The following is a 16,922-nucleotide window of genomic DNA, read 5'->3' as shown; positions in this document are numbered from 1 at the left end:
GGCGTGCTATCGCGGCAGAAAGTGCTTTAAGGCGAAGCTTTCTATGTCTCAATGATTCGTCCGTGAGCGCCGAAAACGCACTGCAGGAAAGCCGACTTACACAATGGAACTATCTGGGCATCTGCGCACACAATAGAACAACGGCTGCACATCTGCGCAAACAATAGAACAAGTGTGCATGACATACGTATCGTAGAACAATACAGTTTACATTCACAGTTGTACCGATAAGGACAATGAACTGCAACACCACGCTACCCAGCCGAACTGTAAATATCTGCACTGCATTACCCGCGTCACGCATGCATTCCCAGCCGTCACCATGGGTAGGGCACGGGTGCAACACAAGGCAGAAGAGGCTGCTGTATGCGAACGTAAGTGCGAGCGCGATCGTGCCCGTTAGGCCGATCCCGTGTATCGGCGACGGCAGACCCTCTGACCGTCTACCACAGCTAACACAAGGCAATGCTGCGCAAGTGGAGAGTCGTCCGTGAAAGTGTGAGTTTGTGCGTGTAATGAACGGCTACATGATCTTAAACAGAGGATATGCCACTTACCGCTCTCCTGTGTCTTCATTCAACTTCAACGCTCAAAAAATACAATTTTAAACAAGCAATCAAGTCCCATATGCATCGCATCGGGTCGCTCACCATTTGTTGGGTTCGATGCGTAGTCATTGGCTTTCGACTTTAATTCAGTTTGCGTGGGAGAAAGCTTCGCGTTCAACCATCTTTCTTTAAGAAAGGAGCTTTGAATATTTCGCACGCTCTTCTCTGTCGAGGCGCAGCTCGTCACGTGGCGTGGCAACCAATGGGAACTCCGTCAAGGCGCGCTCGTGACGCGGCGTCACAAACAATGGGAATTTAGGCGCCGTTTCACTGCTATAGACGTCGGACACCGGCTTTTTCTGTCAATGAGCCATTTGACGCTTTCGCATCTATATATTTCTACGTTCCCATATAAATAGATGGGAGCTCTCCTGCGTAAGCTGCCTGTTAATGGTAGTGCCGCTAATGGCAGGTAATGGCCGTTCCCGGCAATGGCACGGCCGTTCTGCCATTTCAGTAATCATAACCTTGATCCCGCGCACTATTTCCTCAGTGGAAGCATAACTGAGCCCCCGGCAGCATTCCGTGTCGGCTCCAAGTTGCTTCCATGGAAAGATTTCTCCAAAAGTTGGGCTCAGCTTCCGTCGTTTTGCAAACTGGCTGAGGCTTCCTCCATGCCAGCACGGCTTGTAGTGGGCACTGCCTCATCGCCACCGCTCCTGGACACAGGAGGCGAGTAACCGGTGCTTCCGTTTTCGGCCATGTCTGTATATCCTGAAATCATTCGTGTTGATTCGCTACTGAGCGACAATTACCCTCTTGGCATTTGTTACAATAATGTTAAATGGTTTATAGTATCAAATTCTCTTGAAAAAACATTCCTTTGGATTGGTACCTGTGTTATTCTTTTGGAAACGTTGACCAAGTGTTAATCAAAAAATCGATATTAGTTTAGTGAAAATAGTCATCTCTAGTCCCTTTGAGAACGCTGGCAATACTGAAATTGGCTTCTTATCAGCCAAATTATTTATCTCCCCTCTCTCTTGTACCAGTTACTTTTATTTTAGCTGCAACCAATTTTTAACAATTGCCAGTGGTAGCCCTGCGCTGTAATACTCGATGGGCCGGACATTACTTCGAAGAGAAATCAAAGTGCTCATTGAATAGCTAACACTAATAAGCTTCGAAATAATTACGTTATGGCCAATATTGCAACTTCCAGATTCTACAAATTCTAGCCGGTGTCTTCGGAAGGCGTGTGCAGATAGAATGAATTCTCAGGACTACACCAGTTTCGAGATATAAAATGTGAAAGTTTCTGACGAAATACATTGGCGTCATCACTAATAAGCTTCAAAATAATTACGTTATGGCCAATATTGCAACTCCCAGATTCTACAAATTCTAGCCGGTGTGTTCGCAAGGCGTATGCAGATAGAATAAATTCTCAGGACTACACCAGTTTCGAGATATAAAATGTGAGTTTCTGACGAAATACATTGGCGTTCCAATGACTTTTGTCCTTCAAGGAATAAAATGGCGGTTTCTTAAAAAAAGTAAGTGGAACAACAGTGCATTCTTACTGCAAGTTTGACGGCGCATATCTCGAAGCCGGTGCCATCACCGGAATTCCGTGCCAAGTTAATATGCCTCGCAAACTCAGTAGCTACATTTCGTAGGCTGCAATAGGTGCTGTAAAAAAATTAAAACTTAATTCGTAACATTTATTTATTTGTCAATTCCGAATATGATTTCTCGTTGACGTTTTGTCCGCCTAATCGATTGTGCCTTCATTTAATGGCGATTTTTAAAAATTCGGTGCAGCTAAAACAAAACACCCTGTGGGACGTTTACTTTGGCAGTGCTCATAGGCAGAGGTATAGTACGGGCAGCTAAGACAAAAATATACCACAGGATCTATTTTAGCGGGAACAGATATGAAAATACGATTTACCCGATGCGACAGTGCTTTCTTTCCTATTCGTTCTTTCAGTACGGCGGAAAACAGCTGGACGAGCAGTCGCCGCAGCCGGTTTGCTCATTAAGTAATATTGGTTGAAAAACGTTTTTCGTTTTTTGTATTTAGTGCCATCGTTGCAGTAATAGTATTGTAGTAGGGAGTCAAAGGAGACAAAAACAAGTCAAGCGATATTGAAAGAGCCGTGCGTTGTCGAGGTATTTGTTGACAAAATATTCGCTTACGTAGGAAGAGTGCAGATTAACGGTCCACGCGAAGCTATCCGTCTGCCTTCGTTTCTGTCGTTCAATGAGTTGACCGCCTGTGCGCGCCACTAACTTCGGGAAGGTCATGTCTCGGTGACCTAACGTCGCGCGTTTGTATCGCAAGCGACAACGGATTGGATTTCCGAAGACGTCCTTACAACGAGCTGCCCTTCGTCATGACATCGTCGAATATATCGTCGACGGGTCTTTCAGGGATCATCGTGCGTCCAGTTTTGTTATCGAAGCGACAAAAGCGAATTTTTGCCGACGAATGCCTCGACAATGGGAGACACTTTCATGCCGATACTCACGCATATTGTTGATTCATCTTTTTTAAACTCCTTGCATGGCTTTTTCCCTTGCTAAAATGTACTTTTTTATTTTTGCAAATTATTTTTGCTCATAAAAGCAAATAGCATTTTTGAGTTAGGTGAAATAGAGCAGATGGAGGCGTACAGTTTCCAGCACCTCTTCATCACCATCATCATCATCATCATCAGCCTATATTTTTGATAAGCCTCTTAATATGCCTTAAATACACAATTGAAATTAGTATATCAAACTGCTTTAAAAATGTGAGACGGCGATTTATTGATTTGAACAGTCCCAAATGCCACCTGTGCTGTATTTTCTGTCTTGTTGGGGATCCACAACTCGAGAATACAACAGCGCCCAAATAGACGAGAGAAAATCACACCCCCAACATCACAGACACATATCCTGTCCTATGTCATCATCGCCCGAGCTTGTTCAGCGCCATTTAATTCAATAACTACGACGTTCTTGCAGTCATTTTTCCCCGTGAAGTCTGAAATCCGGACAAGAACAGTAGGAAAGTTGACTTTACCATGAAGTTACCTATTTCAATAAACAGCCCATGAGAAAAGCATTGCAACTAATGGCACAATATTTTTTACAGCCCTTACTGCTGATTTCGTTCATAACGACGGGGACACGAACCCTTGTGCTTAAATCATGGCCTAATTTTTTCGCTGTTCTGGCTAACCGTTTTCGCATAGCAAGGGACGCTTTTCCCGTTTCAGCTCTTCTTTTGCCCCCGTCTATATGAACGCACACATTGCTGTCTTACAACTCTTAAATGTGCACCAGGGATGGATGAGTACTCGCGGATAATTCACGTACTTCCACCGGAACTTGTGTTGAATCTTACAGGTGCGAACAACTTCATCGCCACATCAGGTTATCTGTGAGATAATCTCACTCGTGTGCCAAACAGCATGCGACTACAGTTCAAGCTTGTGAATAAGAAGCTAGGCAGAACGGAGGCTCACTGAACCATGCACCTGTATAAGCCAACGGCTACGCTGTTGGAATCTATCGCATCCCATAGCAGACATTATAGAGTCTTCAATCGCGTCCAAAGCGAGATGTATTTGCACCGTATACATTAGCGACCAAAAACTTTCCCACACCTACCGTAGGGGGTGGATGCGACTTCGGCCGGGTAGTACTGCGTGTTTCGTTGGTCACCCCAGGTGCCATTAGGAATTCTACAGTGCAAGAGAGAGATTCACACGAAGATGTAGGATTGAAGTGTAACAGCTGTAGAAGACGGAATGATCGCTGAAATCACGTTAACACCAAGTAACTTGCATTCGCTGTATATATTCATTAATACTAGTCCATGCATGATTTATAATCTAGATTCCTATTAGGAGTGCGCATGATGATGAACGGGCGCTGCCTGCAAGACGTTTTGAACAAGGTTAGAATACGGTCCCGTTTTGTAGACAATAAAGAAACTGAGCTTGTCTCGCACGTGTATAAACACAACAGAACTGGACGTTTTATCGGATGAGCGGAGTCGTGAACTTGAACGGCCTGCCCGGTAGAGCACTGCACGGGCCTGATTTTTTGGCCCGAGCACGTCCCGGGCCCGTTTTGCGAGGCCCGAGCCCAGCCCGGGCCCGTAATACAAAGCCCAAGCCCGGCCCGGGCGTTCATTACTATGCTTAGCTAGGGCCCGCGTTTGCTTGACCAGGCCCGGCCTGTAAGAAAAAAAAAACTTTTTGTTTAACTTACAGATTGTACCGTATCTGTCAGCCCCACCTTCTCGAAGTTAAATCAGCTGCAGTATATAAGCAATAAAAGACTGAAATCTTTGTTTCTCCCACGGGAACATCAGTAATCCGGCCCATTGCCTGTGCTGCTATTTTTCCGCTGGTGTGCATGCACTTACCTTAATTTGTACGATATGGCTCTATGGTGTCATTTATCATGCAAATATACAGGGTGTTTCATTTTAGCTGCACCAAATTTTTTTAGAATTGCCTGTGGCAGATAGCACAATTATAATCCTTGATCTACTCGATGAGGCGGCCAATACTTCCACGAGAAATCAAAACGCCTAATTGTATAATTAACATAATTACGCTAAATAACTTTTTAATTACTTATTTTACGGCACATCCTTTAATCTACGAATTATAGCCACTGAATTCGCAAAGCGTATCCACTTGGAACGAATTCTCAGGACAGAACAAATTTTCAGTGTGTCCGACGAAATCAATCAAATCAACTTATTCTCCAGTTTACATGCTGGACGGTCATTTTGGGCTAAAAGCTACATACGTAGCTTGACGTGACCCAAAAGAACAGGCAAGGCAATAGTACAGCAAGCAGTGTGCGCACATGTACAATAATTCACATATATTTCCAGCTACCGCTGGAATTCCTCATGGAAGAAATAGCTATGACCGGAAAGACAAAGAATGTTCGCTTTCGTGGAATAAAAAAAAAAATTTGCGTACCTTCCACTGGCGGCGCAAAGCTAAAGAGACAGCAGAGCTGATTGGCACCTAGCTAGTCCTGGCTTTTGGGCTAGACTAAACTCTACCAAGTCATCCCCAGCATTTCCCAAAATTTATTGATTATTGATCGATTATCAATTAGCTATTGATTGGCTAATGATTGTCTATCACAAGGAATTGGCCACGTATTTGGGCTAGGCTAAGCACTACCATGTCATTCCCAGCATTTTCCGCAATTTATTGATTATTGATCGATTATCGACTAGCTATTTATTGGCTATCAATTGCCAATCAATGACTGCCTAAGCTTAAGTAGTCCCACCATGCTTAGCTAGACTTATCCAGGCTCAGCTTCGATAGTTCACCGGCGTATGAGCTGTTGCGCCTGGACTCTTTCTGCACTGCTGCCAGGATCGGCCCACTTTTTTGGATTCAGCAGACTCATTACGCCCGGCTGAAACCGCTCCGTTGTTAAAAATGAGAACTTCATCTGTTTTGCTATTTTGCAGATATGCAGATATGCAGTCATCTCGCACGTGTCACTTCAGCTTGGCACAGAATGCATTGAACCATGCAATGCATAACGGTCGCGTGTGCTCGAAGGCCTACTGAGGCCCTTTAATGAGCGGGCCCGAGTCCGGCCCGGGCCCGCGGCCTCAAGCCCGAGTCCGGCCCGGCCCGAGCGCGCCGACAAACGCTTCGGACGGCCCGGGCCCGTGCAGTGCTCTACTGCGCGGTGCAGCCACCCGGTATCAAAGAGCTTAAAGAGACAAAGACAGTTTATATTTCAGTCACCGTGTGTACGTATTTCAGTTTGCTGCTGGTGTAAATTTTAGGCAGCAACACGATTACCGCTGCGGAGCTCCGTTGTATCGGGCGAGTACCCCGCACCTCCATCAAAATGCCACGGGGATGAGAGTAGCCAAAGGGATAGGAAATTATATTTACAAAATATATACAGAGAGAGACGGCTGCAGGAAAGATGACAGAACAACACGAGCGCTACTCATATCGTCGTCTTCACTGCCTTTTTGGCGCATTCTTCCATGCTCGGCAGGATGCGTGCCTCAGTGCGCGGGAATACCACGTAACAATATTTCGGAGGCGAAAGGTTTCGCGACCGTATGCAGGTTGAAATGCTCTTTGAGATAATGCATGTTCTGAAATGATTTCATACATTTTGGGCAGACATATTTCTCGCCTCGGTGCTTTAGTTGATGTCTGTTAGGGTCATCAAACCGCGTGAATTATTTACCGCATGCTTGCAATTGTAGGGTTTTATGCCTGCGTGCCTGCGTTTACGTACTCATGCCTGTCAAGTGTCTCGGATTACCCGGGAGACTCCCGAATTTTAACCATTTCTTCCGGTTGTACGTTTGACAGGAAAATGTCCCGGAAATTGCTGTTGTGTCCTGTTCCAGCGTCTAGCGCTTCCTTAGGCCACATTGGCAAAAAAAAAAATCCTAGCCAATCTAATCGAGTTAGAGGTTCATGGCGCAATATTAAGAAAGTAGTAGGGAAACCCTATACATACGCTATTTCGTTAAGCGCAGAGCCGCTCCTTACACTGATGGGTTTGTTGGGTGCCCTAGTGGTCCTAGTCTCATTAAGCTAGCCAGCGAATGCCGCCTTCCACAGCTAGCAACACTAGACTCTCCATCGTTCTCCTCGGCGTTAGCCGCTCTGGCATTGCATAGGCCTATGGTTTGTCATGGCTTTATAAGCAAGGAGCGCTAGCGCAAGTATCGTCAAGTATTTTTGATGTAGTGCTTAGCCGAAGTGACGCTGGGCATTTTGTTGGTACCAGATAGCAATGCAGAGTGCGAAGAGCAATTTAACATCGTGAAAAATACGAGAACACAGTGCCGCTCGCCCATGTGTCGCTCGTTCAAGTGGCTGGGAAACGTCAACCTCGAAAAATGTGAAAGAAAAATGGAATTTCTTACAGTCAATGATTAACTGAATAATTTTTAACAATCGCCGCGGTTGCTTAGTGGCTTTGGCATTGATTGAGCTGCTAAGCACGAGCTTGCGGGATCAAATCTCGGCCGCGGCGGCCGCATTTCGTTGGCGGCGAAATGCAAAAGCACCCGTGTGACGTCCATGGGGTGCACGTTAAAGAACCCCAGGTGGTCCAAATTAATCGCGAGTCCCCCACTACGGCGTGCCTCATAATCAGATGGTGGTTCTGGGACGCAAGACCCGAAAATTTAATTCTTTTTTTAATTTATGGAAGGAAGAACTTGCAACAACGAAACACCTGCAAAAGTGAGATCTGGATGTTCATGTGGTCATTTGTATATCTGTAAACAAAAGTGTAATGAAGTACATCTGGGAATAATTGGCAATATCGACAGTGGGGGAGCGGGGCTGCCGATTGACCCCCCCCCCCCCCTCGGTCGGAATATCTCCGGGATTTAGTTTCTCCGAACTTGGCAGGTATGCGTACTTCTAGACTCGTCCTTTGCTCGCAGAATTTACCACATGTTTCGCAAATGTAGGGTTTTATGCCTGCATGCGTGCGTTTGTGGACATTAAGATATCCCGAAAGCACGAATTATTTACCAGATGGTTCACTGTTGTAGGGTTTCATGCCTGTGTAGGTGCGCTGGGCTATGTTGAGGTGCCCCGGCTGCTTGAACTGTCCACCGCATGTTTCTATCGTAGAGATTTTCATCTGTGCTTTAGAAATTCTAGGCTGAGACAATCTCACGTATGGCGGCAATGGAAAAGAAACCTGCTATGAGCAGCGGCTTTAGAGAAAAAAAAACTAAATCAGGAAAAACAAAAATGTATGATTAATCAAGGTGAAGCTCCTTACTTTTCGAAGCGAGATCAGAATGCCTTAGACCGCATAGTTATAAAGCGAGATACATAAAGGAAGAACAAGCATATGCTTGCTGCGGTGAAACGTGAAGAATCCAGTTGTTGGTTTAGGCTCCTCTGGACTCTTTGGAGCCCTTGTGTTGAGGGATAGCAGGGGGAAAGTAAACATGTCCGCAATAGAAATTATTAAGAGGCGATTGAAGGTTTGGTAGCAGAAAAATAGGGAGACCGCAAATGGAGGCGTAAAAATACAAAGTTCCCAGTAGTGCCTCAAAAAGTTTGATGCTGGGAGGTGTTTGTGTGTGGGGGGGGGGGGGGGGGGGGGCACTAGGTAAAATAAGAACAAGAGCTCGGTGGCGGAATCCACCACCCAGTTTCAAAGGGGATGCTCATAGCACCCATTCATCCATCCACAGAGGCACAGTTAGAGCGCAGGCGAGAGCTTGCGCGGACAAGGAGCGCTCGGATAACAGCCTTTCGAGAGAGAGAGGGACTTGGCGTCACGCGGATGCCCTCCCCCTCACGGAGCACCTGGCGGGCTATAGCGCGGCAGCAGGTGTTTGCCTGCTTTGCTCCGTCGAGGCATAGCTAGTGACGTGGCGTCGCAGCCAACAGGGACTCCGTCGAAGCGCAATCGAGGTGTGGCATCGCAGCCAATGAAAATTTAGGTGCCGTTTCACTGGTACAGACGGCGGACGCCAGCTTTTTCGCATATGAGCCGATGCTTTCGAATCAATACATTTCCACGTTCCCATGGTTATAGGCGGGAGCCCCCCCCCCCTCCCGACTCTGATATCCTGCAATTTCAGGAGTCCTAACTTCAATCGCACGCACTACGTCACTACAAGCATAAATGACCCCAGACAGCCTTCCGTGTCGTCTCAGAGTTGCTCCAACATAAATACGGAGGAGAAGGACAAGAAGGAAGGAAAGACAGGGAGGTCAACCAGACGCACGTCCGGTTTGCTATACTACAAGGGGAAAGGGACTTAAGGGGATGAAAAGAAAGAAAGGAGAGAGAGAGGGAACGATGTACTCTGAGTGTGAACGCGTGCGGTCGTGTAACACTTCAAAATCGGTTACTGAGGCCAGTCGCGTTCAGGAATCGTAGCAGCGTCCACGTCCCTTTAAAACCCTGCGACGCGTGGTGCCATGGTCCAAGAATCTGTCTCTGAATATGGTCTGCTGTCTGATCGGTGTAACACACTCCGAAGAACTGCTTCAAAAGTTCGGCTCACCTCCCGCCATATTCATAACTGGCTGATACTTCCATGCCAGCGCGGCTTGTACTGGGCACTGCATCATCGCCGCCGCTGCTGGACACAGGATGCCGGTAACCGGTGCTTCTGTTTTCGGCCATGTCTGTATGCCCTGAAAACATGCGTGTTGATTCGCTACTGTGCCACACTAACTCACTTGGCATTTTTGACAATAACGCTACATGGTTTACAGTATCAAATGCCTTCAAGCAACAGTCTTTGAAAAGGTAGGGTGGCTTGTATTGAAAGGTGACGTCTAAAACCGTACATTGAGGGCGTTATAACAAAGTGTTTCAAAACATTTCAATTAGTTTAGTGAACAGTAATCTCGAGTTGCTTTGAGAATTGTGGCAATATTGAAATCGGCCTCTAAACACCCAAATTATTTATTTCCCCACTCTTGTGTACCAGGTAATTTTTTTTTGAGCTGCACCAATTTAAAAAAACATTCCAGTGGCAGATAGCAATATTACAGCCCTTGAGCTATACGCTAGATAAGCCGGGAATTACTCCAAAGAGAAATCAAAATGATTTATTGAATAGTTAACACAATTGCACTAATTGCATTTAGGTGAAATAGTGCAGGTGGAGGCGTACAGTTTCAAGCGCTTCTTAATATACTTTAAATACGTAATTGCAATCTGGTTTGAAAACTTGACACGACGATTCATTGGTTTTAACACTCGAAAATAACACTTGTGCTACATTTTCTGTCTTGTGGGGGATTCGCAACTCAAGAACATAAGGGCGCCCAAACAAACGAGGTCAAATCACAGGCCCAACATCACCTACGCATGTCCTGCCCTATATCCCCTTCGTCCGAGTCTTCTGCGCCATTGAATTCAACCGTAAGACTTTCTTGCAGTCTTCTCTTTCGGTAAAGTGTGAAATAAGACAAGAAGAGCAGCGAAGTTGGCCTTAACATGTAGTCACCCATTTCAAGAAACAGCCCAAGAGAAAAGCATTGCAAGTAATGGCACATTTTGAGAGCCCTTACTGCTGGTAAACTGCTAAATGTGGACCAGGGATGGAGCGAGGGCTCACGGATAATTCGTTCACTGACACCGCAACTAGTGCTGAATCTTGCACGCGCGAGCAACTTTATCGCCGCACCGAATAACCCGTCAAATCTTACTCATGCGCCAAACAGCATGTGACTATAGTGCAACCTTGTGAATAAGTAACCATGCAGCACGCTAGCTCACATGTGCAGAACCATGCACCTGTCAGCCAGCGGCGACGCTATTCGAACCTATCGTATTCCGATAGCAGACATTAACCATTTCAATCACGTCGAAAACGAGCTTTACTTGCGCCGTATGGCACCTACTATGCATGGTGTATGTGACGTCAGCCGGGTAGTACGGAGTGTTCCGTTCGCCACGCCAGGAGCCATTAGGAATTCTACAATACACGAGATTCACAGGAAGATATGATTGAAGTGTAGCAGCTTTAGAACACGGCATATATTCAGGGAATACGAGTTCATGTGTGACTTAAAACCAATATATGTTTACAAGCTTCGCTTTACTTTCAGATATACCGCATAGAAATACACATACATCCGAATAAGACAAGAAAGACGGGTCAACCCCCGTCCACGTCTGTGGTGTCTTCTTCGGGTGCATGCGTACTTATTTGCGCTATATGTGAAATTAACTATGCTAGACCAACTAGCCCATCAGACGGTCCTTCTGAAGCTTTGTTTACGCGGTAAAAAGAAGAGACGTCGATGACGCGTCAGCCGCGCCATGAACGGCGCACGGGAAGGGTGCACAAGAGCCTGAGGTAAAATTAGGTTCGGCTACGTTAGGTTAACTATCGTATGGTGAGTGCGCCAGTCGGCCGAAACAGTCGCCCAGCCCAGTTATAAACAGCTCTGCAGGCATGCGAGTGCGCTTCATAAGAGTTGCGGTCGGCAACTGTTCTATAGCCACTTCATGATTATGTTTGGCACACTCTACGAACGCGCATGTTCGCAGTTGACCCAAGAGGGCGCAGCTGTCGCGTCACCAAGGTAGTACTTCAAGATTGGCCCACACATGTGATGAAAATAAGGACAGCGTTCATTTTAAGCCCATATCATTGTTTTTTTTTTTTTTCAATCGGACGTATCACATTTCCTAAAAAGCAATCAACAGAGAAGATTTCGTGTGGAAAGTACCTACTTGGTCACGCATCTATTGAATTTCTTTTTGCGAAATAAAGCTATTTGCACTCCATTTCAAGAGCCTCCATGAAAATGGCCACTCGACCGCCATCGCAAGTGTGCGGTGCGATTAAAATTAAATAATTTCTTGGGTTTCCGGCAACAAAACCACGACCTCCCTATGACGAACGCCGTTGCGGGGGCTCAACATTATATCTGGCCATCCGGGCTTTTGTAACGCGTTTGTGAACCCAAGCACTCGAGTGTTTTTCCATTTCACCATCATCGGTAATACGGCCGCTGCGCCTGGAAGACTGCCTGTGACGTCGAGCTCAGCAGCGTGACGCCGCATCTTTTGAGCTACCGCAGCAGGTATGCCGAGTGTGGATAAAACACGAACGAAAAATATATTCTTCGGTGAAAACATTTGCTTGCTGTAGTGACACTCTTCCTAACCTTAACGGTAAACAGCCGCAGCGTAAAAGCTTGACGAGCAGCGCAGAAGACACGAACAAAGAAGACTAGTACACAAGACGGACTTTATACTTGTGTCTTCTTTGTCAGTGTTTTTTGCGCTGCTCGTCAAGGTTTTCAGCTATGAACCAACTGGCACAAACAAAATATTTATTGCAGCCACTGCTGCTCTTTTCATGACAGTATTTTCGCATCACCCGAGCATCGACGCATCAGAAGCTAATAAAGTCGCCCATGTACAGCCTCAAGCTGTCTGCCAAAGGTTCGCATTAAAGACGAAACAAATCTGTAGCTGTCACTGCCTCTATTGCGGGTCGCTTCGATGGGTGGCAATAATCAAGGGAAATTTTACAAGCGCGTAGACTCACCTAGTGTAATTGTCCAAAGTGGATGAAGAACCCGGGGGGTGTTCACGGCTTGTACTCGGGATTGCCTCGTCGCCGAATCTAGTAAAAGCAGGAGGCGTGTGTCCGCTGTTTCTTTCTTCAGTCATGCCTGATGCTGCGCCTATAGAGTACTGGCGTCTTTTCGCGACCGAGCCATGCCGAATCACCGCGCATGCGCAGTCAGTGCCAATGATGCAAGGGAACGAATGAAACGTTTGGCACTTCAGGAACCCGAATGAAACCGTAGAGCTTATCTGCAAAGAAATTGAAGACAGGGTGCGCCACTATCTAGACGCTAAAGTACTAATATCGAGCGCTAAAAGGGGTGCCCGACTGACTTTAGCTATCTTCACACCAATTATGAAAACAAATAACCCCCTCTCGCAGCTAGAAATTGTTGACACGAAGATGTCTATATTAATAAATATTAATACATAGCAATATTAAAGAATTAATATTCATAAATTATAACTGTTTTTTAAGTGCAGTGCGACGGCTTCCAGTGGAGAAATTGGTGCACGTGAAGCAACACTTGACTACATACACACTGTTTGTCTATGTTTGTGTGTCGCCTTGCCGCTTCTCGGATCATGTGGCGAAATGTAATACATGTCGACCGGAACTCCTCTTTTGAAAGCGGGCTCACATGTTGCCGGTATGTGAGGGTGCGCTGCAGTAAAGGCTAGCTTGTGACTGTTGGGTAGCATGATCGCGCGGTCCCGACGTTGTTGCGCGGCTTATTATCCGCCACTCTGCGTGTTCATTATCACCGTTTAAGCACGAAATGCTTGCTTTTAGTTACCGTTGTCGGAGACCTTCAAGTGACCTTGAGCCAAAAGCCAGAGCCGTTATTCAGGCACTCAAACGAGAGTATGCGGGCATCGTTGCGAGAACAAAACGATATCATCCGGCCCAGCAGTCAAACGTGAAGAAAATGCGGTCTCTGGACCCCAACACTCTGTGCAGGACCGCATTACATACGCTGGCTACTTCCGAAACAAGTTACTAAAAACATTGCTTCCGTTTTCTTTCTACGTCTTTTACGTTTTTACGTCTTTTTACATCCGTTTACGTCTTTTTTCCTGTGTTTGTCCGTTTGTACGCGCAACGCTTCTTTCTAATGTTTGTTCACAAAAATGCTCAAGCTGTAACTTCCAGTAAGCTGAAGTTTTATTTGCCATTTCGAATAGCGACGTTCAAAAGGCAGGTAGAGAGCACCATATATCTTTTGGTGCTGGGACAGGGTTGCCTGTGCTCTTTTGAACGCCAGCGGTCCGCGAGTCGTGAGCGGTCCAAGACAAGAAGAAAAAGCAGTGACAGACGCTGATCGCGCTGCACAATTGGAAGAAAAGCAGTTGAAGGTGGTGGCACCACAGGTAGAAAAAGACGCCACATGGTAGCCATTTTATGCTAACATCTTCTCTCTATTACGAAAGAGCCAGCATTTTTTTTTTCTTCTTGTTGGCTTCGCGAACACATGGTCACTATCGGCATCTTCAGTCCATTAAGACCATCGAACACAGTTGCACTCTAGACTAAAGAAGCCTTGTTTGTCAACTTGCTTCGCAACCATTGTACCAGCGGGAACAAGAGCAATCCAGAGAAGCACCACTTTTCTGCTACGCCATTCGATCTGCCGCTTCCGGATGGTGGATTTCAGCTGTGGGTAATGAGCTTTGGCTGCTTTTGCTGAGTATTTATTCACTGCAACTGCGTGCGACTAGCAATGGCTGGTTGGCGCCCACAATGTCGTGCGCAAAGCATTTTTACTCACCTATTCTTCGCGCAGATAAACTGATTAGCAAATAAGTAAGATGTGTGACTTGTACGTAGGGCAACGTGACATTGTGAAGACGTAAAAGCATGTCACTGATGGTCAGATTGCCTAGATGAACCTTGGGATTCGGTCATTTAAGCCTGCCGCGGTTCCGTGTTCATTTGCGAGTGTTCCGAGCTAGTTATCGCAAAAGCGCCAGAGGCGGCCATAACAAAATAAAAGGGCCTGGTATTTTCTCTGTTGTGCAGCTTTTTGGCTACTCCAAATGGCATAGAGGTAAAGCACCTACCTAGTATGCGGGAAGTACTGGGTTCGACTCCCGGTGCCGCCGCACATCCACCGATATTCAATATGTAGATATCTCCCCCAGACTGAAGCTGGGTTATTTTAGTGGGTGCACCTGTAAATTGGCCCTATTGAGATTCCTAGATGTGCGGTCCACTTTACGTAGAGCCAGGTGTAGTGGCGGTTGCGAGCAGATAAAAGGGGAGTTCATCGTCAAGCCTGTGTTGGCTGTGCTCTCAAGTTGTGCGGTTTTATGGCCACATTTATTTAGCCCTTGGATAAGAAGTGTGGTGGGTGACACTCACTCGTGCTCTCAGAGTTTGGCGAAAAGAATGCATGCGTAACAAAAGTTTCTGCCCCCGCCCCCCGTAACTGAATCCAGAGACCATTTCAAGGTGAGACGTTAATTCGTCGAACCGTCAGTTTATTTCTTGGAGGCTCCAGTTCAAACCCTTTTGTTCAGTCGCCGGCGCAGCTGCTGCATTCAAATTAACAATTGGTGAGCGTCAACAAGTAAGTGTGATAAGCTGGTGATCCGAATAACAATCTTTTGATGACCGAAATCACCTGCACTTCGTTTTGTGAGGAAGACAAACAAATATTCTGCATCGCACATGGACCACAAGATGAGAACGCAAGCCATCGCACGGGAACTGACGGCTCGGCATCAAAAAATTTGCAGCCTCGCCCGAAGGCGAAGAATTAAAAGCATAGCAAGGCTTGGCGTCACGCTCGAGTTCCTCGCACAGCGTTATAATGCGCGCTAGTAATAGTTGTGTCGCGTGACTCAGCGCGTGACACAACTGCTTCTGTGCAGCATGAACATCGTCCTCGTATTACAAGAGGAGTCACTACGCTAGCCGATGAGGAATGCCGGCAGCGACGTTACCGACGTCGCACCTCGGTGGTGCACGATGCGGCACCGACTGAAGCCGTGGGCTGCCGGATTGGTACTGCTGGGAGCAGTGTATGTACCACGGTGTGGTATGCTCTTCAGAAGGAATTCAATGTGGTTGCGCGCAACACTCACCGCAACAATCAAAACCAGAATGCTACTATGGCTCCCGCAGAGCATGGCGTTGCGTCCACTTGACTTCCATTTTTTCCACGTAAACGCACTGCACTTCTCTTGATGCCTAATCCTCGACGCGCGGGCGGTGCATGCATCGTCGATAGCAGGACAGCAAGACAACGCAGACTCCAACGGCGACTGCACAAACGCGCCACAAGCGTCCGTATATGCGGAGATCGTAACAAAAACGTACTGATTTCACACAAAGCGCGCACATCTACTTGATGTTAGACTTGACGTCTTCTCCGTAGAGCGGAGGCCGGGGTCACTGTGGTACCGACGTCAAAGAGCATTCCAGCGAGTCAACGTGTCCACTGAAATGCTGAAAGATTCGGTATTTGATGCTACCAGAAGGTGCGTCCTTCAGTGACGCCATATTGGTATACTTCGACGTGGGAACGAGATGGCCGAGGTTTCTCAGAACTCCCACGAGAGACGCCAGGACCTGGAGTGACTACCTGGCGAGCTTGGGCCATCGAGCCATCGCCGGTCGTCAGTGAACCACTGGGTCTGGTATGCTTTGCTTCCCCCTTTCCAGGATTGGCTTGGGGGAGGGGCATGTCGGGGCAGTTGGGCCGCAGCCTGCGAACCAGGATTCTGAAGACAGTGGACAGCCTAGAACCGAATTGACCGGCACCAGACGATGTCAATTGCCAAGACCAAGAGGTGACAAGGCGGCAGAAGAAAGACTTTACACGCGCTTATCCCGCGACCCTCCTTCCTCCGCTGCAGCTGATAGATACGGCGTGTGTTCTCAGCCCAGCCTCCAAGCCCCACTCGTACGTCGTGGAAACACCCAACGCGGCGCTTGTGCGTAATATGACGCATCTAGTGCAGACCCAACGATGAGCCAACTGAACGAGCCAGGTCAGAGTGAAAAGCGCCAAGAGAACGAAGAGCGGAACACGGTAACAGACGCCACAGGAACAGCGACACTACATGGCTCCAATGATGGCGCAGTAATAGTCGCCAGGTTTGGGCGTCGAGTCAAGACTGAGAATACTTGACTTGGGAAATGTTTGGTTTTTCTTGTGCGCATATCTCGGGGAAGTGATCTAGAAGGCAGTAGGTGCCATGCTTTCTATATATATATATATATATATATATATATATATATATATATAGTAACTGAATTTTTCAATGGGCCAAGCG

At 46.9% G+C, this 16,922-nt stretch overlaps 1 protein-coding gene across 1 annotated transcript in view; it reads right to left on the bottom strand.

Annotated features, from left to right (window-relative positions):
• Positions 1-16,922, bottom strand: part of LOC119432532 (sericin 1-like) — an 860,508-nt gene that overhangs the window by 672,572 nt on the left and 171,014 nt on the right. Inside the window, exon 8 of the mRNA XM_049658282.1 lies at positions 9,636-9,739. Coding sequence (XP_049514239.1) covers positions 9,636-9,739 — 104 coding nt within the window. The remainder of the gene's footprint in view (positions 1-9,635; positions 9,740-16,922) is intronic.

This window comes from Dermacentor silvarum, chromosome 11 (assembly GCF_013339745.2).
Source record: "Dermacentor silvarum isolate Dsil-2018 chromosome 11, BIME_Dsil_1.4, whole genome shotgun sequence".
Taxonomy (NCBI): Eukaryota; Metazoa; Arthropoda; class Arachnida; order Ixodida; family Ixodidae; genus Dermacentor; species Dermacentor silvarum.
The sequence above is the reverse complement of the archived record's forward strand: the minus strand, read 5'-3'. Positions and strand labels throughout refer to the sequence as shown.